The sequence below is a fragment of the Lethenteron reissneri genome, chromosome 18, assembly GCF_015708825.2.
Source record: "Lethenteron reissneri isolate LAM-NWPU_2019-01 chromosome 18, ASM1570882v1, whole genome shotgun sequence".
Taxonomy (NCBI): domain Eukaryota; kingdom Metazoa; phylum Chordata; class Hyperoartia; order Petromyzontiformes; family Petromyzontidae; genus Lethenteron; species Lethenteron reissneri.
This window is the reverse complement of record NC_083796.1, coordinates 6,352,717-6,378,479: the sequence shown is the minus strand read 5'-3', so window position 1 is coordinate 6,378,479 and position 25,763 is coordinate 6,352,717. Positions and strand designations below refer to the sequence as shown.

The 25,763-nt window shown below is 39.2% G+C and overlaps 1 protein-coding gene across 5 annotated transcripts in view; it reads left to right on the top strand.

Annotated features, from left to right (window-relative positions):
* The window catches only part of LOC133343766 (ankycorbin-like), a 49,313-nt gene that overhangs the window by 18,943 nt on the left and 4,607 nt on the right, over nt 1-25,763 (top strand). For 4 of the 5 annotated variants that reach the window (XM_061553580.1, XM_061553581.1, XM_061553579.1 and 1 more), the window contains exons 4-15: nt 5,240-5,328; nt 5,874-5,938; nt 7,927-7,984; nt 8,931-9,001; nt 9,334-9,440; nt 11,479-11,660; nt 12,151-12,185; nt 16,189-16,311; nt 21,336-21,417; nt 21,653-21,756; nt 21,906-22,937; nt 25,188-25,337. In XM_061553580.1, the coding sequence (XP_061409564.1) occupies nt 5,240-5,328; nt 5,874-5,938; nt 7,927-7,984; nt 8,931-9,001; nt 9,334-9,440; nt 11,479-11,660; nt 12,151-12,185; nt 16,189-16,311; nt 21,336-21,417; nt 21,653-21,756; nt 21,906-22,937; nt 25,188-25,337 (2,098 nt within the window). The remainder of the gene's footprint in view (nt 1-5,239; nt 5,329-5,873; nt 5,939-7,926; nt 7,985-8,930; nt 9,002-9,333; nt 9,441-11,478; nt 11,661-12,150; nt 12,186-16,188; nt 16,312-21,335; nt 21,418-21,652; nt 21,757-21,905; nt 22,938-25,187; nt 25,338-25,763) is intronic. The other variant, XM_061553584.1, reaches the window with a different exon arrangement.

Below are 25,763 nucleotides of genomic sequence, written 5' to 3'. Positions count from 1 at the left end.
ATTTGGTTGTTTGGCCCAACTGGAGTGATGAAACGTCTGTGACACTGAACTGATTTAATTTGTTTTAAAGGCCCATGCTGACAGCTAATAAAACAGTACAAATACACAGACACGAAGCATTTACACAGCCCATGCGGTTTGTAGCAGTATGCAGGATGGATGGATTGCTTTTGGCTTCCTGTTCCACAGAGAGTGCACGATACACAATTATCTCTCAAATACAAATAAGCTCTAAAGTTCAAAGTCATTTGAAGGTACTTTAAAATGTCACAAGAGAATGTTAACTCGCTGTGCTTTAACTTTGTAGACATAAAAAGCTTAGATCAACCTTGGATTTATATAAGATCTATGTTGTAGATGCTTGTCTTGTTCTAATTAATTAGAGACAAAACAACTTTCAACTGGGGCGATTAAGATGGCCTGAATTCCATCCTGAGCAATCTTCTTCAACGACTTTGGAATGAGTAGGAATGGGTGGAAGGAGTAACCTAGTCCTCCCGTCCAACAATCGGACATCACGTCCGTGACCACAGCTCCGTGCTGGCGGTAACTTTTGCATTTTTTTGGATGCGAACCATTTAATCTGGGGAATCACGAACCTCCTGGTTACCACCAGAAGTAACCACTTGCTCGGCTCCAGGGATTCTTGACTCAACCAATCCACGGTCTGGTTGTCAGTCTCGGGCGAGAGATGACAAGCCAGTAACCGCCACTCCCTTGCCATTTCAAGCTCGGAATGAGCGAGGTGGCCTCTTACGGCACCGATGCCGCCAATATGCTTGTCATTTTGCCGCCAAATACACAACCTCTGTGCTCTCGTGGAAGCGCGCAACAGTGAACACATTCCTCCGAATGTGTTCACATTCCTCCAAATATGTTTAAGGTCGAGGCAGTGCAAACACTGTGAATGTGGATCGATGGCCTTATTATTAGGCCTGCAATCTTGGTATTCTTTTACGTGCATGGCCATGTTCTAATGAAAAACCCGCCACGCTAAAATACTGCACTCTCCTGCATGCAGCCATTAAAATGTAATCAAAGCGTCGTTGCACACTGATGGAGATATTACAAAACTTCTTCTGAGATTCTAATTTATTTTATTTTATCCACACTAGGGGATGCTACACTTTCCCATACACCCTGCAGCACAGAAAAAGGATATATAAACGACTGCATGGCAGCTTGAGAAGTCAACCGAATATATTTAACTGTTAGAGCAGCAATTTAGTCAAATTAAATGTAAAAAAAAGTAGTTGAATGTGACGGTTTTTGTGTGTGTCGGTTTTAATGACCATGCTGAGCTTGATCAGCTGGCCACACTTGTGAACCCATATTAATCATGGGCAGGGGTCGGCCACCTGCATCTCCGGAGCCGCATACGGCTCTTTAAGGACTGCTTTGTGACGTTATTTATTAAGGAACGTCTCGCATTCACATGCATTCAGGCTCTTTAAATGTTGATTTTTTTTTTTAAGAATTTGACAAAAATGGCTTTTTTTGGTAATTTCGTTGCCGACCAATGATCATTGGCGACTACTCTGATTAAAATCCAGGATCTTAGCACGACCAGCTCAGTGCTCTGACCCCTCAACCTCCCATCCACCCTTCACTCATTTGAAATCTAAATCAATTCCAAGAACAATTCTATGAATTGAATTATGGAAATATAAAGTGCAGTTAGAATTCCATGAATTAATTACTTTCATCCCTTTGTCGATCTTATTCTGTAGCCTTTCCCACACTCCACCAGTCACGGGGGTTGTTTGACCATACTTCACCAACAAAACGAATTATGTAATTATTGCAATATAAAAATCCAATTTGCAATAATCTTCCTGCAATAAGTGAAAGGATATAATATTAATTGTGTAAAAGGACTTTCATTTCGATGGATTGCACAGTCCTTGTCTCTTTGACCTTGAGCCTGAACACGCTTGTTCATGTTAGAGAAGGTACCTTTGTTCATGCTCCTAAGTTATGTATTCGTTCAGAATTTGAAGAGTAACTTCTAACCCCCTAGGCTGATGCCCACGGCACTAACATTACAGCTTAAATCCTATTATTTTCACATCACACTATCATATGATTTTCGTCAATGATTAAATTATGTCAGGAGGAGAATGGTCACAAGTCATTTGGGCAAGATAACTAACACCTCCTCCCCAAATTAGTCTCTCCCCTTAAAAAAATACATGTTTTTTTTTTTGCACAACCCACGGCCACATCAGCTTCTGGTAGTCAATCTTATTAGCAAGCATTGGGTTAATAAATAACAACTCTGGACTGGTTTCAACATTCATAACACCGATCAACAAAAAAAAAGCATTTTTTTCTGGCCTGGACTTTTGCAGCTGTTTTAGACTAATTTCAGGGTGCTGATTCCAAATATGATCTCAGATTTGCTCTATCACATCTCATTTTTATTGATTTTACCCGAAATTAACTATGTCACTTATGATTGCAAGTTGTTGCGAGTCAGTGACTGCTTTAGTGTTAAAATATGGTGCTGTATTTTTAGGATAGTGTGTTTATAATATCATTTTATGTAGATATCCAGATTTATTCAATATTTTTCTTCTGCAGTTTTTATTGAAAATGCAATATTTGATATCTCAAAAACCTGATGTGATAGACAAAAACTGATGGCAGATTTGGAATCAGCACCCCAAAATTACCTTATAACCGTTGGAATACATTGTGCCAGAAAAAGTGTGTTGACCAGTGTAATCTCATCAGCAGAGTCAAGCTTCTTTGAACGTATTGCTGGTGAAAATTCAGTGTTTAAAAACAAGCACCCATTCTTTAAAAATGGGTTCTACTTCGCAGCAAAACTGTACAGTATGTGACAGAAAATATTAATTGTAATTGTAGAGAATGTTAATAAAAATATAAATAACGCCTCCTCGCCATATTTGTCACTGCACGTACAATTTTTTTTGTACACAATCCATCAGCTGCACGCTCTGCTGAGACAGCACCTTAGCAGCACTGATTTAAAGTAGGGCATGTCTATTACTTGCTGTTCTCATAGCAACACAACCTTTAAAAGACAGTGAACAAATTAAGTGCAGGATGATTTTTGTGACACTAAGGTGAAAATAGTTGATCTGAACATATTTTAAACAGCCCTGCTGTATGGTAATCACAAATATGGCAATGTGCTTGTGGTAATATTAAGTGTTATATTTGAAATGGTCGATGTTATATACTCTGCCATTAGGTTACAATAAAAAGTTGCATTGTTACAATGTAATAGGAATATAATAGTGGATATTATTTAAGTACATATGCAGGTGCATGTCAATGTTAAAATAACATTGCAGTGTTAAAATAACATTTTAACATTGCCAAATCTACTTCATATATGCCTTTCCACGTAAAAATATAATTTACACATCCCATTGGCCCCACGACAATTTTGACAGATAGTATCTCATCAGCAGTCATGCTTGCTTGAATCAATGCTGGTGAACTGCCATCTATTGTAAGCAAACACTTTTCGTTGAAGGTATGGGTCCAAGTTTGACAGAAAATAAAATAACACGTGAAATTGTAATATGAACTGGTCAAGCAGATACCGTATTGATTAAAATCGCACACCAATTTGCCATAAAAGAGTTGCAGTTACACAGTTAAAGTTTTGTTTTAACATTGATGTCGTCATAATAGTGATTATGTATGGCCCCATAAGCTAAAGTAAACATTTCCATATCAAAGAAAGCAAATGGACATGTACGTATGTGTGTTGAACCTCTTTCACACCATACGTAGACAACCGTGCTAATCGGAGGTGCGGGGGAAGGACAACAAACTAAACACAAAAAGCAATTCTACAACACATTCCTGCGGAGAGAGCTGGTAGGAACGTTGGGTTGCTCGGTCAATGGCCAGAGTCAACGGCGGCGTGGTGTATTCCGCAAATATGCCCGACTGTGAGGGCGGGCACAAGCCGGCGTGAGTAGGTTAAACGTTGAGTTTTATAAGGGCACCACGGGGTGATCAGTCCCTCCCCACCAAGCCCCACCCCTCCCACGCGCCACCCAGCCCCACCCTCCCCACCCAGCCCCTCCCCACCCTCCCCTGCCCACCCAGCCCCTCCCTCCCCACTCAGCCCCTCCCTGCACGACGGACGGACACAATAATCCGCTGTGGGCTGGTGTAACCAGGAGGTTCCTACCAGTATAAATGAGTTTTCAATCTAGATTTTAAAGTGCAGCGCTCCAGTGGCTTCCTAATATCAGAAGGAGTAACATTCCAGACGGCCGCAGAAGCACATTTAACAAACATGTCGAGTGTAAATGCTGTAGATAACCTGGTGGATCGGCACCTTCCAATCAGGCACGACAGTTGTGTTTATTATGCGATGTTAACATTGATGAATAAGAATGGTGGGTAGGAATGGTAGATATAAACTGTGGGTAGGAATAACCATTTTCTGCTCAAATACCGTTGACCAAATGACTGTAAAAACAGACATTGTTGCCTTAAATATAGTAATGAGTGTCCGTTGGCAACACAGAAACTACTTTGCCATATTAGCTTGTGTTAATTGACCGTGGCAAGGAGACACATAGTAGCTCAAACAAGAAGAATGAGTTTGTCATCCTCTGAGCATGCCTATATACTGTAGTATAATGCTGCATCTGTTTTTAGTAAATAACATTTCCAACTGACCAAGTGAAACTGTTTACTTAAATTAACAATTAGATTAATACAATTGTGCATGTATAGATTTCTAACATCTTCATTAGTGTTCTTTACTTTTTCATTTTCATGGACAATTTGTGTTCTTTTGAATCCAACGCGTCACGATAAGACCGACACAGCAAGTTGGCACAATATGGGGTACAGGTGGTGCATCAGCCACTCATCTCAGTCAGTCGACAAGTGGCACCTGGTTCTGCCCCGTGACCGCCTGCCAGAGGTGGGACAAAGTCATTGTTATGCAAGTCCAAGTCGAGTCTGAAGTCATCAAATTCATGACTCGAGTCTGACTCGAGTCCAAGTCACATGACTCGAGTCCACACCTCAGAGGTGGGACAAAGTCATTGTTATGCAAGTCCAAGTCGAGTCTGAAGTCATCAAATTCATGACTCGAGTCTGACTCGAGTCCAAGTCACATGACTCGAGTCCACACCTCTGCCGCCTGCCAGCAGGCGTTCGACACTTCACGTGGCCTCAACGTGCACCTAGCCTGGCACAAGCGTCGTGGCTTATAATCTGCTTTTCATGTCACCAGGCTGCACCTGGCTGTCACAAGAGGCAGCTCTGATTGCTTAGACGTCATGCTGTGCCATGGAGCTGATGTTGGCTTACTCGATCCATCTGGTAAGAACATCTTCAGTTGCCACAGTGACTGTAATTTTCATTTATGATTGCTTCGACCAGGAATATGGAGTTATGCCAGTGTTTTAAAACTTTTTTTTCTCAATTACATGATGCTGATGAAAATTGAAAAAAACATTTAAAAATATAAGCCATGACACAAAAAACATTGTGCTTAATGAGGAGTGTTGCAACCCAGTTTAACACGTAAGCTTTCGCGACCAATATTCATAATAAAGGTTTTTGGGTTAGAACTCGTAGGTATAAATATGTCGTAACCCTCCACCACCCGACACAGCCAATTAGTACTTCTACTTCAGCCCACCGGTGTGTTGGAAATTAAATCCACAACATTTACTCTCCAACACACCGGTGGACTGATGTAACTATTGGCATTTTGTTTACGTGACAAATCCCTTACTCATTGGCTGTGTCGGATGGTGGAGGGTTACGACATATTTATACTTACGCGATCTAACCCAAAAACCGTTATTATGAAGTGTTGGAACCGCGTGCAAGTTCTGTGCCCTTTTTTATTTAACATTTAGGATTAAGCGTCCTTCACCTGGCTGCCAAGTACGGTCATACACAGTGTGTCCGCAAGCTTATACAGGTAATAACCGCTGCTTGGGATACACTTTCAGAATGGAAATGGTGATGCAAATAATGCTTGTAAAACATGTTTTGAAATTGTGTATTTTACACATATCTTCACAAGGTATTGCGAAACGGGTGAAAGTGCTTATTAAGACAAAGCGTAATAATGTGAATGCCCACGTTGTTTGTGAATGGTGCGTTTCCATTGTAAATATCAATCAGGGCCTCCATCTCCCCTCACCCCCCCCTCCCTTCCCTCCATGGCCACAGGGAATCAGTTGTAATTTTTGTAAAATAATTGTAAAAAAATTAAAGTATGCCTCAGTTTGCTTATACAACAACATCAACTTAGAATATTTAAACGTGTTCTCAGTTTTTTTTGTAAGCAAAAACATGGCTTTCATGTGGACCTAATGGCAGGATGCCCGAGAGAATAATAATAAAACAAATTAAGGCGCATTTCATTTGTAGTTCCCAACGTGCCATGTATGAAAAGCAGGTAATAAAAACAGAACCAGGGGAAACAGTCAGATCTACAGGGTAAAGGTCAATTTGAAGAGATGGGCTTACAATACATATCTAAATACATATAATGACTATCTAATTACCAAAGGCAAAGCATTTTATGTTCTGGGAGCCGTGCTGGCAAAATCCCAACCACTCCAGGTCTTGACCTCAAAGTAATTAGAAGAAGGTTGTCTGAACATCTCAGGGACCTCTTAAGAGATTATAAATGGATCAGTTCTTGCAAATATTGTGGGGCTAACCCATTCAAAAGTGTATCCTGATTCTTTGTCGTCCCCGTTTATGGTACTAATTGGTTCAGAAGGTGGCCCAGCTAAGGTGGTTAGCTCCCTTAGAAAAGTGAGCCGATGCTGCCCAGAAAATAAAACTAAGGAGAGTACACATGGAACTCGACTCAGCGTTCCGAACCCACTTAATTATTTTTTTACGGTCACTCGATGTTTCTGATTTGTTTGCTCACTGATGAGTGTGTTTTTACACGCTTTTTTATTAACTCACTTTGTCTGTTGTTGTCGTTGTTGTTGTCGTTGTTGTGAGCGGGAATCGAACTCGGGTCGCCGGGTTCGTAGCGCGGCGCGCTAACCACTACACTACAACGCGTTACGCTGCCACATGCGCGGGTCACGTGATATTTGACGTCACAGATCACTTGCCGTGCAAAAAATATAGGCATTATTGAGCCCCCCCCCCCCCCCCCCCCAATTTTTTTTATATTTTTATAATTTTTGCATGGTGTACAGTCTGGAAAGTACCCACATGGCAAATTTCCAGTTTGTTGAAGTACGCTAAACATTTTGAACAGACACACATACTCACAATTTTGGCTTTTAGATACATGGAGATTACTCCAACCTGCTTTCACTTTCCTTCTTATTTCAGAATGTTGATCCCAGTCCGTCTTCAGTTATCACCCGAGGTGTACACATTCTCTTGTGTTTTCCAGTTGTGTTCCTCCAACAGTGATTCTCTTTTTGTGCAGAAAATGTGTTGTGCGTGAAATTGTTTGGCTTGCATGACTACATATTTATATTTAACTTTGCATCCTGATTTAAGCTCTCTAATTATTTCCTGTAGTTAATTTAATTGGGCTGTTGTAATGACTGTTATCAGCAAATCTGACTTGGTTAATGTTTTCTTCATTTTTGTTTACACCTTTTTTTCACCAGTGTAATTTTTTTATGTTTTATGTTAATGTAATTAGCCTTGGTGAGAGCATATCTCCTCATCTGACTCCCTTTTTAAGCATGTTATTACTTTCTTCATGCAATTCTAGGAAAGCTGTACCATCTTAAATTCTTGGTTTGTGAGAGCATGAATGACTGCATTAGCACTGTAATGTTTTTGTTGAGAGATCATTCTGATGAATTAAGCACATTTTCAAACTACTTTTTTCTTATCAAACCCTGCATCTATCATTTTACAATATCATGCTGAGAGTGCATGTATTTTTAATTTGTTTTGACTTTTTTTTTTAATTAGCACAAGTATCCCGTGGAGGCCGTGGATCCGAGTGGTTTGACAGCTCTGCACCATGCAGGTGAGAGTGATTTATCTATTTTACACCTCCATGGTGCGTATATTGAGCTGTGCTTTATCAGGCAGCTTTGTGCTTGCTATGTCGTCTTCGTTTTTTTCTTTATATATTTCAACCCAAAAAAATACTGCACGGCACTTACATTCGCGAGCAGTAGATCAATTATAAACCAGATTTACAAAAGCAGTCTTAAGCACAGGTGTTCAGCTTTAGACAGAAAGCACAATTCCCAACTAATCGCAGCTCAGGATTGGTGTGGTTTGGGATCTTTTGATTTCTGCCCATTCAGCCTCATCTGGGCTTTGTCAACATTACTTTGTCTCAGTTTAAAAAATTCATAACCTTTATTTTTTTGTTAAGTATCCCCCTGCCAGTTTACATACACCAAATTGGGTGTCACCGTGGCGAGATGCTATCTCCCTCACCTGGTATACATATTTTCCTGGTGGTTGCTTAGATTTTTCACTGGGTTCCCTCCACATTTATAATCTAACATTCGTTGAGCTATTATTTGTAGCCAGGCCACTTCTGAAAAGAGCTATATAGCTCAATGGGCCTTACCTGATAAAAATGAAACAAAAATAGATATTTAAGTAATGTGTTTGATGTATTTCGATTTAAAGCTTTCGTGACTGCAGGGATTCATCTTCTTGGTTCTTTCGGTAAAGTCACGTAGAATGGAAATAATAAAATAATAAAAGCTTTCGTGACTGCAGGTCTATCAGACCTGCTCTCCACCTGAGGATGGCTGCTTGCGTTGTGGCCGAAACGTCGTGAGAATTATTTTATTATGTTTTATTTATATTATTTTATTATTTCCATTCTACGTGACTTTACCGAAAGAACCAAGAAGGTGTTTGATGTACATTGTATGAAGCTTTTAAGAGCTTTATTTCATCCTAAAACACATTTGGGAATCGCTTGTGTCATTTTTGTTTTGTCTCCGTAGCGATTTCTGGCATTATACCATGTGTCCAGTTTCTCTGTGATCAAAAGGCCTTTGTGGATGCCAGAGACTTGGTCAGTGACTTGAAAGACCACATATACCCTCATTGTATTTTTCTTTTCATTTAATATTTATTTAAAATGTATTGTTGTGAACACATATTAACTACATGTTACTAAAAAATTTTTTTTTTTACATTGCTGCAATTTGTATTTTTTATATTATGTATACCATTTTTGTTAACGTAATAAATGGATAAATAACCAACATATCTCTTATTACTCAATAAGTGGACAGAAAATGTTCTGGACTGAAAACAAAGTGTGAACATTGGTACCTGTGTCTGTGGGATTGTATTCATAACCTTTATCTCAAATATGCGTTTGACCACCTGGCATGCCTTCAGGAAGGTCATACTGCGTTAGCATTGGCCGGTAGATTGGGACGAGTTGAAGTTTGCAAGCATCTACTGGAGCGAGGAGCAGATGTAAATGCATTCAATAAGGAACTCAAGTAAGCTTTCTCGCCCAGACCACGGCCACACTGTGGTACTTGTGGCATCCAGCCAAATGTTGTCTGCTCTTGACCTTCAATGCACACTTACCGTTCAATATAGAACTGCACACACTAAATATTCAAGCATTGACTTTACTGACATGAATGTTAATGTGGCATCCAAACATTCAATGGTGACCCATTTAACTTCAGTGCTAATTTATTTATTGACAGGTTCGTAAATAATGGAGTTTATGGTGCAAGGGACTTTATTTTGGGGCATAATGTCATAAGCTATAGTTACATTTTTGTGAACGCATAATGTAAATGTATGCGTTCGTGATGTGCTCCCAATTTTTGGGTTAATCTTAAAATTCTAGATTTGAAGCTTTCGTGACTGCAAGGATTCATATTCTTAGGTTTTTTCGGTAAAGTCACGTAGGTAAAACATCAAAATTAATAAAAAATAAAATAAAGATCACGACGTTTCGGAGGCAACACAAGTCTCCGTCATCAGGTGGGACCGTCACAGCCAGATTAGCTGCATCAAGTGATGTCGCCCACCCTTTTGGCCTCGCCCCCCTCCCTCCCGATACGTTCCATTCATTGGCTACCACATTCTGATGAGCTCCCCCCCTCTCCTCCCCCCTCAACTCGCTTTTAAGGGATTACATCTTGAATCATTGCCTCACTTGATGCAGCTAATCTGGCTGTGACGGTTCCACCTGATGACGGAGACTTGTGTTGCCTCCGAAACGTCGTGATCTTTATTTTATTTTATTTTTTATTAATTTTGATGTTTTACCTACGTGACTTTACCGAAAAAACCTAAGAATATTAATCTTAAAAATTCAACAATCATGCGTCGATATGAAATTTCGGATAATCTGAAGGTTTTATTTGTTTAAATAACCTGAAGAAACAACACAAATATGACATAGCTTCTAAGCTTTTCCCACCACAAAGTGGTGTCACATGGCATCAGGTGACATCAGTATTGTTAGCGCAAATACATTTTGCAATAGTACACAATCAAAATGACCCAAGTCTGAAAATCTAAAAAAACATTCTACATATAGGCCGTACACTATTTTTCGTATGGACTTACAATCTTTTGGCCTTGGTTGCTATAGATTAACCATGGTGTCAAGATTTTCTCTAACTAATCTGTATTTTAAAAGGCTTGATTTAGTCTGAATCTGTTTGTCCAAATGCATGAGTTATTTTTTATAATATAAGCTTTAGAAAATGAGTTTATATAACACGTTTGATAAAAAAATGGGACATTTTCACATTAGCAGAGCAACTTTGGTACAACCATTGATCTAAACGTTTTATTTTGTTTATGATGGCGCTTCGTACAATGAAAATTTGGCTACATATATTAGGCCCAGACATGGTACAATGCATTCAAGTACATTATCAACACATTAACATGTTTTAGATTGTAAACACTTTCACAAATCCCATGTAGCTAATTTAATTTAACAATGCATGAGGGTGTTTAAAACGTTTCACCTAAGTTAAGTCTTGCATACACCTTGCCAAATTAACAAAATATAAAATGTACTCATCATTACTTCAGATATTATATTCGCATGGGATGAATGTCAAACCTGTCCCGTGATTCTGTGCATGTCATTGTAATGCAATGTTAGTTGCTGTTATCATTTTGCATTCAGAAAAAGGTATAGTGTGTGTTTCTGTCACAATATAATGAGTTTCAATTACCATTGGCAATTTTCAATCAGCTACAAAGTTTATCGTATGCTTTGCCGAAGCATTGTGCATATATGCCAGAACACTATCGAAGTCAAATGTCATCATCATCTGCACGGGAGAACATTGTAATACGTGAGTAATTGTGTGCAATAAAGAATTTTTTGACAGGACCTTTTGGCACACTTTCACGTAAGCAAACGCATGCCAGTTTTTAATATCCGCACACGTGAAATGAAACACGATCGTTATGTTACATTGTGTGCAGCAGATGTGATTCTATCTATCGCGGAGAATTCGGCCGATTGTTTTGTGGTCCTGACCTTGCGGCTCGTAGAACGGTGCTCATGCTGGCCTGTGAGGGAGGCCACCTGGCCACAGTGGAGTTGCTGCTGAAACATGGAGCCGAGCCAATGGCCGTGGACTCGGTAGGGCACAGCGCCCTGCACTACGCCTGTCGCTCTGGGAACCCTACGATGCTCACGCTTGTGCAGTCCGCCACGCGGATGAGCTCGCATGGTGCGTAGAATGTTGCACTCACGTATGCAATTCAATTTGCACTTTCTAGAATCGTTAGTTGAAAATGTGACAGTCATCGAAATTAGAGTTTCTACAATGCAAGTGTTGCTTACATTGAAACGTGTTCAAAATATAATTTACACGATAATAACTTATTGATTAAAGTCACCTTGACCGGAATCTTACATTTTAAATACATTTGTTTAAATAATATGTTATCATATTCTTGGTATGTATAGGTGCTGTTTGTAAATTTCAAATGAAATTGTCTACCGTGAAAACCATTCGAAGCAATAAATTGGTTGATTGATAGTTGTTTTCCTACATTCCATCTGGAACTACCATTTTTATAAAATAGTAAATGAAAAACGAAATTGAGTTCACAAAGAGACTGTATTCGAATCTTCATAATGTTTTCATACAAAAATGTATAATACATTGCCAAAATGATAATTTGATCCAGTGTATTCATTTTTTTTTTCACTTGCAGCTGCGGAAATAGAGGAGGTAATTGAAAGGAACAAGGTAAGGCTATTGTGTAAAAGTATTGTAATGTTTAAAAACTAGGACATATATTTGGAATTTTACAGGAAATATTTCTTACAAATTTAACGATGGTTCAAAGCAGAGCTTAACCAAAAGCAAAGCTAATGGGCGTTCACCACATTGTGAAATAATTTGAAAGCACTGTCAATCCACTGCTGGATGAAGACCACCTCAATCTGTGTCATTATGAGGATTGTTTTCAGCATACTTGCCATGCTGGTCAATGCAGGTTGATAATAAGGGTGTGACCCAGGACTGGTTCACGTAACAGGACCCTGCGGGGTGGGCTGGTATGAATAGTACTTAGTACCGGTACAGGGATATCGACCGGGTATAGAGGAGTTAAAGAAAAAAATACTGTATTCTAGTGTAACGTTAATTAAAAGTGTTTGTTTTGACAAGAAACGCTGTGAGATTTAAAGACCCCCCAACACCACCCTCAACACCACCCCTCCCACCAGCCCCCCACCACCACCCCCCCCACCACCACCTTCTGCACTAGGCCTCGCGAAGCCTGCCGCACTAGGCCTCGCAAAGCCTGCCGCACTAGGCCTCGCGCCGTGCTTTTCGTGCACAAATAAGGCGATTAAATGTATCTCGTCTCTGTGTTAATAAATGTTTCTTGTCTCTGTGTTAAAAAAACGTGCTGCGTTTCAGTAAAGTATTTTTTTTTCTAATAAACGTGCTGCGTTTCATCTCTGTGTTAATAAGCCTGCCGCACTAGGCCTCGCGAAGCCTGCCGCACTAGGCCTCGCGCCGTGCTTTTCGTGCACAAATAAGGCGATTAAATGTATCTCGTCTCTGTGTTAATAAATGTTTCTTGTCTCTGTGTTAAAAAAACGTGCTGCGTTTCAGTAAAGTAATTTTGAAGCGAAGTTTAAAGTTTTGCCGTGATGCGCCGGAAGCGACGGCCATCTTGTTTAATTCACAGATCGCAGGGGGAGCGGGCAGCCATCTTGTCGGACAGGGTCATGCCAAGTGTTTGCAGTAGGGGGCGATGTTGATACACGTATGGACGGACGGACGGACAGTCGGACGGACGGACGGACACATTAATCTATTGGTGGTCTGGTCCACTTCGTTCCTACCAGTATAACATGCCACTTATGTTAGCCATGGTCAGGAATTGAACTCAGATTGTGAAGTTCACAGTGTAGCAAACTAACCACGGCATCACCCCCCCCCCCCCCCCCATTCCCACATTGTATTGACGAAATATTGAAAAAACATCATTGCATTAAAAACTAGTGTGTTACTCTGTTCAAATATGATATACCAGTTAATGTAGTATCCTAAATCGCACGCTGCACAATAGCCATGGAGGACAACATTAATTATGCAAGGGGACATTACACACATTAACAATGTCTGATGACCTCTTCTTAATGTTTTTGTAGGCTTACAGCACTTTTGGGAAAATGTCAGCATAATGAGCTTGTTGAGTGCCTGATGCAAGCTGGGTCTTTGTTTGAATAATGCAGTTAAGCAAAAACAGATAGAAAAATTAACCTTTTATTTCAGTCACTGGTATCTCAACAAAATATTAATTGAATGTTTTCTTTATTTATATATATTGTATTGATTTGCTTCAGTATGCAAATGAAACGTGGAAAGCAGGTGATGGAGTGCACAATTTAACGTGGTTTCTCGTCTCAGGAAACACCATGACCTCTTAGTGCTTTCCCTCGGTGCAGAAATTATGCTCCTGTAGCATGCCAGGAGGACAGTTAGCATCCAATTGTCTGCAATAATGCCATAAATTGAATTTTGGCTTTGTTAGCACTGCTTAGTTATTGGCATTGTTATGGCAACAAGAACAACTTTACCATCACAAAACATTTTGGGCTCTGGTGAGCAGTGGCATATACTGGTACAATGATGCATGTCGTAACACTTTTCTTTTTAAACATACTCTTTGGGTCTTTCGGAAAAGTCACGTAGATAGGAAAATAATAGATCACGACGTTTCGATCGCAACACAGGCAATCGTCTTCAGGTGAGAGAGAAAGCTACTGAAACAAGGTCTTATGTAGGCCTGAGATGGGAGTCCCCTCAGGGTAAGAAGGCAGGGCTAGAGATGGTTTCCCTGATGCTGTGGAAGTGGCCATTGTATTGTATTGCCTGTGTGGCGTTCGAAACGTCGTGATCTATTATTTTTCTATCTACATGACTTTACCGAAAGACCCAAAGAGAATTAATTACTGCAGTCACAAAAGCTTGAAATCACAGTTTTTAGTTATAGACTACGTGGCAATTGTAGCTACACAAGTGCATGTCATGTCTACATTTTACGTGGATTTTTATTTTATGTTAATTTTAACCGACTTGATGTTTATTGTCATTTGTTTTGGTAAGGTTAGAATGCACTGGAAAGCTATTCCTATATAGACAGTAGACAGTTGGGTTTTTTTCTACACACTTGAAATGCCGTTGTATGAATGCTATGGATAGATTTTTGCATTTAATTTTTGCGCATTGTGAAAATGTTGCATCTGATAAGGATAATGTGTATCCTTTTCCAAAGGCTTGGTCACATCGTTCAGATAGCTTAGAATTGGTTATCTTCAATCCTGGCTTAGCTGTGCACACACACACACCATAATGCTACTGAGGATAATGGGGATCGGATCATTAGTATACGTGTCCCCTTCTCAATTACTGCTCCGTGATGTGGCCTTGCGTTTCCTCCACTCACTACTTCTCTTGTACTTTTGAGCAGGAGCTCACGGCTATGTGTCCATGTCTTGGAAATGAGAAAATATATCAGCTGTGTTGATAATAAGGCATTTAGGGATGAGAATAATCATGTACAAATACATTCCGTATAAATGTATTACAATAAATGGCATTATGACGTCCTTCTAGTCATGTGACTAATTGTAGCCATTGTCCAAAACGGCCGTTGAAGAAGGGCTTTTGTTGTACAAAGTCACCTATTTACGTATTTTTCTTTGACGGCCATGTTATGGACGAATGTGTTTGAGTTTTTTTTGTCAATTGTAGTCAGTGTTTCTAATTACATGCGTAAAATGTGTATCTTCTAAAGCAACGCAATCACACTTAACTAATCTTCTTCGTTATAAATTGCAGAAAATTATTTAATTCAAAGAACCGAGACAATCCACATTCTATGAAATGTACTTTTTTTATGAAATCAAATTAAAACGTGCTCATTAACTGTAACATATTCACTTTGGTGGTAATATGTATGTAGATTATAATCATGGTGACTCATGCATTCATGTTTTATGTAGATTGGTGTACTTATTTAAATATATTGTCTATACATTTTAAAAAGTACAAGAAACATCACCTTTTTCATATTCCATTCGAATAAAAAATCTATTCTTGCAAAATAATAGTGTTAGAGTATATGTTCAGTTCATATAGAATCTACTTTATATGCATGGGCATTTCAGATACAAAATGTAATGTATAGGTATGTATATATTTATATTTATGGTCATATTATTTTGTTATCAATGTGTGCTACTGAAATTGGCCAGACATTGCATACAAAATATATACAATTGTATACATATAGGAATTTAGATTTGCTTTATTTCATTGTCATGGGAGTCATATCCGTGTTTGGGTTCACATTTTGTTTGTAAATTCACCGGGACCATATGTTAGAAGCATGTGGGTAGAAAATAAAATATTTTTTTGGTTTCCAAATCCACCTTTTGAAAATGTACCTCTCATCGTGGATGGCAACTCTGTTATGTTTTTGGGGATATTAACATTTATTGGTTATAAGGTCAAAAGCCTCTGCCAACTCTCATAAAATATTATTGCATGGGTTTTAACAAAAAAATTAATATTTCATTTAGGTGTCTTTTCTTTTAAAGACATCATCAACTGGTAATATAGAGAAACCTTCTAAATAGTATATGCAATACCTTTTATTTCAGAGCAATTTCCATCAACTATACGAAAACAATGCTTCTTATAATCGAGTGCAATAACATTTGTATTACAGGTACTTGAAAAGACAAATGAGGCGTTAACAGAATCGTTGGACAAAATGCAGACGAAACAGCTCACGATGACACGGAGAATTCAAGAACTGGAATGCTTGCTTGAAGAAAGCAGGCATGAAGCGGTGCGTGCAGTTTACTTATCTTTTTTGTGTCGGTGGGTGAGCGCAACATGTTTTACCATGTGCCAGTAAACTGCCTCTATCCCAGCATCCCTCCCTAAGTGGGAGTAAAAGAGTGGCCAGGTTTGGGTTGCTGTTGATGGCTCTGGTCTATGTAAATACGTTAAGATTACTCCTTTGCTGTTTGTACTTTTATGTATGTTGAGGATCTTGACTTAAAGCTTTCGTGACTGCAGGAATTAATATTCTTTGCGTCTTTCGGTAAAGCCACGTAGATAGAAAAAATAATAAAAGTATTGCGACTCTTCGATCGCAACGCAAGCAATCATCATCAGGTGGCTTTACGTGGCTTTACCGAAAGACCCAAACAATACGTTGAGGATCATTTTCAAATATATGTTCTCTGAACCTTCATATTTGTGTTTCCTTGAATTACACAAAATATGTACATTGCAATATGAGTCAAATACACCAACCTGTCAATAAAGTGGCATCGCCTTGCCTAGTAGCACGAATTTCCCCCATTCCTTTATAACTTGCTTTGTAAGTATGTTATAAATATTTCCATTTGACAGTTTTCCTAATTTTATGTCACTATACCCTGTGTCTGTTTAACACGTAGGCTTTCGCGACCAATGTTATTCATAATCAACGATTTTTGGGTTTAGATCGCGTTTATTTATAAATGTGTCGTAACCCTCCACCACCCGACACGGCCAATCAGTAAAAAATGTGTCACGTTGACAAAGACAAATAGTTCACTGCTTTAGCCCACCGGTGTGTTGAAGCAACAACATTCACAATTTGAGTACGACGTTTCGCTGGTAATTACAACCAGCATCATCGGGCAATTCGCCAGAATGGTGAGGCTCTCCTGTGTCTCCCGTTCTTATATAGAGCAGCAGCAGGATGACGTCATCAATAACTCATTAACTCATCAGGTGCAAAGATTCAAGGGGGGAGTGATTGTAATTATATACTAGATTAGTAATCAGGCTATTGTTACGATGCGAGTTGTAGATTAGTAATCATTTGGAATGTGTTTTATTGTGATTATGCTACATTAGTAATCTGTTAGTGGTTGTTTCCCTTATAAGTAATTGTAATGTATCTTATTTAATAATACGCTTCCAGGCCGCACTAAGCCTGTAGCTGTCTGAGCGATTAAAGTTATTTCTGTTTCTCTCAATTTCAATCGATTCTCTAATTAGTCTTTGCCAGTAGTAACTAGTTTTACACAGCACTTCCACGTTGTCAAAATCAATTGAGTGTCCCTGTTGGCATGCATGTTCTGCTACTGCCGACAGTTGTGTTTGTGATAGTTTAATATTTCTCTGGTGTTCTTTAAGTCTTACACTAACGTTACGCCCTGTCTGTCCAATATAGCATCTGCCACATACACAATTAATCCGATATACACCTTCTGTTGATAATTTAGGTAATTCGTCTTTAGTGCACGTTACTAGTTGTTGAATTTTGTGTACTGTACCAAATCTTACTGTAATGTTTTGCTTTTGCAAAACACGGGCTAATTTATCAGTTACTCCTGAGATAAATGGTATTTTTATTGTTTTAATAATCTGATCGCTTTCAGCAGTGTTGCTTTGCGATCGTGATTTGGCTTTTAGTGCTCTGTTAATTTGAGCATTATTGTAGCCATTCTGTCTTAGTGCTTCTTTAACATGTTTAATCTCTCTCACTAGACTTTCACCATCTGACACTGTGGATGACACTTTGGTTGTCTGGCCACATGGTAAAGATACACTTAACGATTTTCTAAATCATCTCAATGCACAAAACCCGGCCATTCAGTTCACCATGGAAATGGAGGTGAATAACACACTCCCGTTCCTGGATATTTTACTTGGGCATGGCCCAAACGGTAAAATAACACACAGCGTTTACAGAAAGCCAACGCACACTGATGCCTATCTGAATGCAGATTCGCATCATCACCCAGCTCAGAAATCCTCTCTTATCAAGACGCTCATACATCGGGCTAAAACAGTGTCAGATGGTGAAAGTCTAGTGAGAGAGATTAACATGTTAAAGAAGCACTAAGACAGAATGGCTACAATAATGCTCAAATTAACAGAGCACTAAAAGCCAAATCACGATCGCAAAGCAACACTGCTGAAAGCGATCAGATTATTAAAACAATAAAAATACCATTTATCTCAGGAGTAACTGATAAATTAGCCCGTGTTTTGCAAAAGCAAAACATTACAGTAAGATTTGGTACAGTACACAAAATTCAACAACTAGTAACGTGCACTAAAGACGAATTACCTAAATTATCAACAGAAGGTGTATATCGGATTAATTGTGTATGTGGCAGATGCTATATTGGACAGACAGGGCGTAACGTTAGTGTAAGACTTAAAGAACACCAGAGAAATATTAAACTATCACAAACACAACTGTCGGCAGTAGCAGAACATGCATGCCAACAGGGACACTCAATTGATTTTGACAACGTGGAAGTGCTGTGTAAAACTAGTTACTACTGGCAAAGACTAATTAGAGAATCGATTGAAATTGAGAGAAACAGAAATAACTTTAATCGCTCAGACAGCTACAGGCTTAGTGCGGCCTGTAAGCGTATTATTAAATAAGATACATTACAATTACTTATAAGGGAAACAACCACTAACAGATTACTAATGTAGCATAATCACAATAAAACACATTCCAAATGATTACTAATCTACAACTCGCATCGTAACAATAGCCTGATTACTAATCTAGTATATAATTACAATCACTCCCCCCTTGAATCTTTGCACCTGATGAGTTAATGAGTTATTGATGACGTCATCCTGCTGCTGCTCTATATAAGAACGGGAGACACAGGAGAGCCTCACCATTCTGGCGAATTGCCCGATGATGCTGGTTGTAATTACCAGCGAAACGTCGTACTCAAATTGTGAATGTTGTTGCTTCAACACACCGGTGGGCTAAAGCAGTGAACTATTTGTCTTTGTCAACGTGACACATTTTTTACTGATTGGCCGTGTCGGGTGGTGGAGGGTTACGACACATTTATAAATAAACGCGATCTAAACCCAAAAATCGTTGATTATGAATACCCTGTGTCTGCTGTTATTTAGACCTGCAACTAAATGATCAGGATGTTTTACGAAGTAGAACAATTCTATTCTCTTCTTGTTCATAGCAATATGTTCAGAAGCTGCTAGCCACGATAATTCTTCAGGAGAGACTCTGTGTAGTTTTGCTATTCCTTCATTAAAGGAGCGCAGACTACGGTGGTTTACTGTATGGTCCATAGTTTTGGTTGCACGGCCATAGTCACATTGTGACTTCTATTTCAATTTCCGTTATGAAGGATGTGTGTTCATTGGCCGGTTGATTTTCTGATGCAGTTGATGGTTTCACCAGTGTCTTTGAAGAATGCCAAAGCCAGGAGGTGTGTTCTTTGTGTTTCGACCGAGGTGGTTTTTCTGGATGTCCTTGTAGCTCCACTCTGTTCCTCGGCATTCTTCCGGATCTGGTTAAGATTGTAGGATGGTAACAGCATGAATCCTGAAGGGGGATGGGGACTTGAGTTGGCAGTGAGGTACCTTTTTGAGGTCTTGGGTGATGGAGCAGTTGTCGTTGGCAAGAAAGCATGTACACTTCTTTGCAGTTTGCATGTCTCTGTGGATATTGGGTGATGGAATTTTCGCAAAAACAGGGAGCCAGGAGAGTAACATACACCTGGCTGTTTATGGTCATATAAGGAATTTGTCTCATGCCGACGACCCTTCCTCAAGTTTCTCTCCGGCTTCATAATATCCTGAGTAGCCCCATTGTGTGTGATGGCTATTGAAGTCACCCACGTCTATAGCTGCGGTGGTGATGGAAATTCTTTGTTTGAGGGCTTATATACATTGATGACAATCACGTGACCAACTGCGATGGTTATTGTTGATGTGTTGTCACTTGTGATCGTAGACTTGAGAACATAGTTATTTAGGCCTTGCCTCATGAAGGTATTGAGGTGACGTGGTAGGTTGCAGCAATAAGGATGTACCCATTTATTTTTTATCACTCACCATCCACGTGCTGTCGTCAACATGCGTCCCCTGTAAGGCGACAACGTCATTGTTGTTCTCCATTAGGTTTATTGCCAGCAGGTCACATTTAGGTGTTGAGAGTCATTCATTATAGCTGGGTAAGTTGGGACACTCACAGACCTCGTCCGATTAGTCTCTGGCCTTTAGAGCGGCCTTTTTGGCATTGATCTCTACTGATCCTATTTGTGTTTGAATGAATTAAGTTCATTCGGCGTAGATGGCGGCATTAGTTGTGTTTAAGGTCACGTGAAAACACGTAACAGGTTGGCCATGAGAAGGCTACCATCTCCCACCTAGTAAAGTCATTAAAGGGTAAGACACAAAGTATAAAATAATTCCAATTAGTCGTGGTGTGGCAACTTATTGAGGAGGTCTCTTCACTGATGGTGCAGTGATTGGTATTGTATTTATTTCAATAAATGTGTGCAGTGTGCCATTAATTGACCATATGAATGTTTTTATCTTCACTTTCCTATTAAGTTAATTATGCATGCATTTTCCTTGCTTCTGAGATATTATCGATATATCTTTTTTAATAAATGTAATTACCTAGCATGATATAAATTGCATACCACATATATTGTTTGTGGTAATATTTTTCTAGTTTACACACAATGAATCATGTAAGAAGCTTTGCTGACGATTCATGCAATTTCAGTGAACATAATCGCTGATTTTTTTTTACAGCTGAATTAATTTTCTTTTCTTTTTTAAAATGCATTTTTGTTCATTAAATAGACTGTCCTTCTATCCGTAGTACTTGAATATACTTTGACTGAGATTTAATGATTGTATTGGAGTAAGACGAACTAATTAAGTGGCACATTTCTCTTCGTAATGCGGTGACCCGAGATTCTTTCAGGAGCATATTAAAGACACTATATCTGTGTTAATACTCGACGTTAATTTGATTCATGGTGCAGCATGCACATTGATGGGTCTCTGTTTCAGGCTAAATGGACTCCACATGGGTCACCTGTTGAGTCAACTGAGTGGGGAGAACACGGCTTGACAGGTGATCTGTCTCTTTCCTGTGAGTCATGCTGTATCATTGCATGTCCAGCTGTACTTTTTTCAACCGCACCTTGTGTGAGACAATCATTCAACTCAGCCCAATGGGGTGTGATCAAGTGAAAGCTAACTTTTTTTCTGGAAGATTTACCGTTGGTGTTTTTTTTTATTTGAAAAAAGGGATGTACAAAAACTCTCCCTGTGCTTGGCAAAATTGTACATTTTGTAACAAAATTTACATTTTGTGATCTCCTCAGGGCACGAAATGGAACAAGAAACTATGACTTGTGATTCAAACTACAAAGCAGTTCAGGAAAGTGATTTAAAAACTCAGCACAATATTGAAACAGAAGAAGGCAAGGTAAAAAAATCAGTGTTCGCTACCGAAAACAGTGGTCTTGTTTATTGTGTAAATGAAAGAGACATTAGTATTTTATCTTAGTGCTGCTACCAATATATGTATGTATCTACATGTACCCTAATGCATATTTTCCCTTTTCTCCGTCATAGATTATGACTGTTGGAGTTCAAAAAAACAGATCTGATATGGATCAAGAGTCCCCTGACACATTTGACATTTCAGAGGCCAATATTCAGAGTTCTTTTTCTACTTGCCAATTGCCTTACCCATCTAATATGCATGGAATTGCCTGCCAATCTGTCGATGAAACTTCAGAAAACATTACATTTGGAAACAGCATCAAAGGACAAAGAACAAATGGGTCGGGCTTGAGTAATCCTGTCCATGTGGCCGATAGTACAAATCAAGAATGTCTCTTTGAAACTGGAGAGCAAAACAAAGAAGATAACTCAATAACAAACTTTCCAGGATTTCTAAATCGTGCAGAAAGTTTGGTTCCGAAAGAGGATGCACCAGTTGATAAAAACATAAACTTGTTGTCACATGAAACAAAGTTTGCAGAGGCAGTAGCTAAAGTAAACACAGAACACATCTCTGACATTCATACTGTGAAAAGACAAGATTCAAGGGCATCACAGCTTCAATTATGTCCAGAAGAAAAATCACCTAACAGGAAGATTAATGGAGGAACAAAAGGGCACAAAGGTGGTGATTTGCTAAGTGAGGACATGGCCAAGGGAGTTGATTGCCACAGCACGGATGTAGCAATTGAAACAAATGAAATGTGTGTTCCAGGCACAAAGACAGATAAACTATCGTCCTATTCCTCTGAGGTTGGAGATGTTCATTGCATGACCAAGGGTAGGAATGAAATTGAAATGGTCTCTTCCGTGGAATATTGTAATATGAAGGCTTCTTTTGATGTGGAGTTGAAGACCCTGACTAAGAAACTGACAATTCTTGCTGATGAACACAGCAAAGTGAATATTGAGCTGAGCCAGATAAAGTGCTCCCATCTAAAGGCACAGCAGGAAAAGAAAGGCCTGCAGGCACAAGTCCTTTCCCTTGAGAAGGAAAAAACAAGGCTTCTGCAGCATCACAGCGAGGCGCAGAAGACTACTCAGGAGCTCAATAAAACCAAACATGAACATCAGCGCGTGTTGCAAAGTAAAGAGACAATGGTTAGTTTAAATCACATGTTTGCACTTCAGCTAATTCTTTACTTGTCACACAATTGATTGGTTTTAATCTGTGTTGCATCAACTGCTTGAATGGTCTGTGCAAATGTCATATTATTCGAAATGCATGTATTTTTAAAGGTTATTTCTAGTGTAAGTTTTATTCTTAAATTGGCACACTACAAAGTACAGTGTAAGGTGGCAGTGTGTGTATATGTTGGTCATCATCCACTCTTATCGTTGAAGCCCATTCAAAGAGCTGAACCTGGGTTGCATTCTAATGAGGTCATTGTTATCCCTATTATTAATATTTACTGATGAAGCAGTGAACAAGTATTTTTCTGACAGTGCACGTACTACATGTGTAGCTTTTTCATCTGCCATTTTATCTCCTGCAACATTAGCATTTTTAAATAAATACTGCCATCTACTAAACCAAGACATCACCATCATCAGCCATGGTCAGTCCATTGCTGAATAAAGGACTTCCCAAACTACCGCCACCACTCTCATGGTCCTGTGACATAATCCATTTGGCACCCACACACAAACTGTGATTCCACCATTCCATCTTCCCTCTGGCCCTATTCTTTGATATGCCCCTTACCTTGCCTGCCTCTCTGTCATTATTCTTCACCACCATCCCATCTTGTGAGGTGCGTCTTGCCCAAGGTCATTTACTTTACTTAACTGTGTGGATGATGTAACTTCTTCATGCGTTTTCTTGGTTCTTTCGGTAAAGTCACGTAGAAGGGAAATAATAAAATAATAAAAATAAAACAATAAAATACAATTCTCACGACGTTTCGGGTACAACGCAAGCAGCCGTCCTCAGGTGAAAAACAGGTCTGTCGGAAAGACAGCCTGTTCTTCACCTGTTCACCTAAGGACGGCTGCTTGCGTTGTGGCCGAAACGTCGTGAGAATTGTATTTTATGATGTTTTATTATTTTATTATTTCCCTTCTACGTGACTTTACCGAAAGAACCAAGAAGATGAATCCCTGCAGTCACGAAAGCTTTAAATCGAAATTTTCTTCATGCGTTATTACATGTGCAACTCTTTTTCTTCATACACTGCAACGTTAACATTTTGAAATGAAATGCTGCCATCTACTGACCAAGCCAGAACTATAATATCTTTGCAGCATGGTCAACACAAATAGGGATCACAGAGGATTGATCGTCCATAAAAAGTCAATAATAATGATGATCATGCCTTTTATTTAACCAAGATAGCCTTGCTGAGTCTCAAGGCTCTTCTTATTTAGGGTGCTGCGTTGGGATGCTTGGCCAATTCTATCAATGGGTGAAACCTGAGTAGCCAAAGAAAACCCACCATACATATGAGGTGGTATGATGTAATTTTGCACAGATTGATTCAGGAATTCACTTTCTCCTGGCCGCATCCTATCCCAGAAGGTTTCAGATTCTCACAAATCTACATTATCCACCAACCCATGCCTCGAAAGTGGTGTTGGATTTTAAACATGTGCAATTACAGTACTACAACTGTTCCAAAGTTATTAAGTGCTTCGAAAATGCACTTATGAGATTGCCTGTGGTGCAGGTGCTGGGTGTACTTTTACATCATGGAACTGTGAGGGAGGGCATGGAACTTGGGGATGTTTTCATATAGCTTTGGATTTATCATGGCTTGTCATGATGAAGAGATTTTTTTTCAAAATCACATTGTGCTACATAAACAAAAATGTATATATGAATTACCTTGAGCTGTAGATTACACTGGTCAGCACACTTTTTCTGGCATAAAGTACTCCAACGGTTTTAAGGTAATTCTGGGGTACTGATTCCAATACTGGCATCAGTTTTTGTCTATCACATCAGGTTTTCAATAAAAACTGCAGAAGAAAAATATTAAATAAATGTGGATATCTACATAAAATGATATTATAAACACTATCCTAAAAATACAGCACCATATTTTAACACGAAAGCAGTCACTGACTCACAACAACTTGCAATCATAAGTGACAGTTAATTTCGGGTAAAATCAATGAAAATGGGGTATGCCGATAGCATAAAAAATTATATAATAGAGCAAATCTGAGATCAGATTTGGAATCAACACCCTGAAATTAGTCTAGAACAGCTGCAAAAGTCCAGGTCAGAAAAGAATGTTTTTTTTGTTGACCAGTGAATTATTTATCAGGGTACATGTCGAGCATGTTTGTTCTTTATATATCCGGTAGATCTGCGATTTACATTTCACGCATAATTCTATGACCTTGCAGATTGAAGACCTTCAGAAAGAGGTTGGTAAACTGAGGCTGGCTCTCAACAGTCTCTCCAAGCTGGCATACACATCAAGTGGGAGCAAGCGAGCAGGCCAGCAGGCAGAGAGCCTACAACAGCAGCTCAAGCTGACCCAACAGCAGCTGGCGGTGAGAGCTTTTGGCATAATAGCTTAATAAAATAAATACTAGAGGTGGCCTGGGTGAATTAGGGGTGAGTTTACTGTGCCAACACCGTTGAGATCTCAGGTTCCTGGGTGCACATCCGGGATCCAGCCAGCGATGATTAAAGCCAGTTCTCAAGTGTAATGAGTAGATCAGAATCAGAATATGTATTTATACTGGAGGAATCCGATGAGCTACGAAGCTATTTTTAACAGATGTTCAGTAGGGGCGGGTAAGAACGTTACAACAGCAAACAATGAAAAAACACGAGAGTGGGGAAAAGTACAAGAAAGGTAAAGAAATTGTGGCCCTAATATCTGGATAAACATTTCACATAGAGAGATTCAGAAGAAGTTCTATATCTATCATGACATGATGCCAATATCACTGTTGAAATAAATCTGGCCAAAA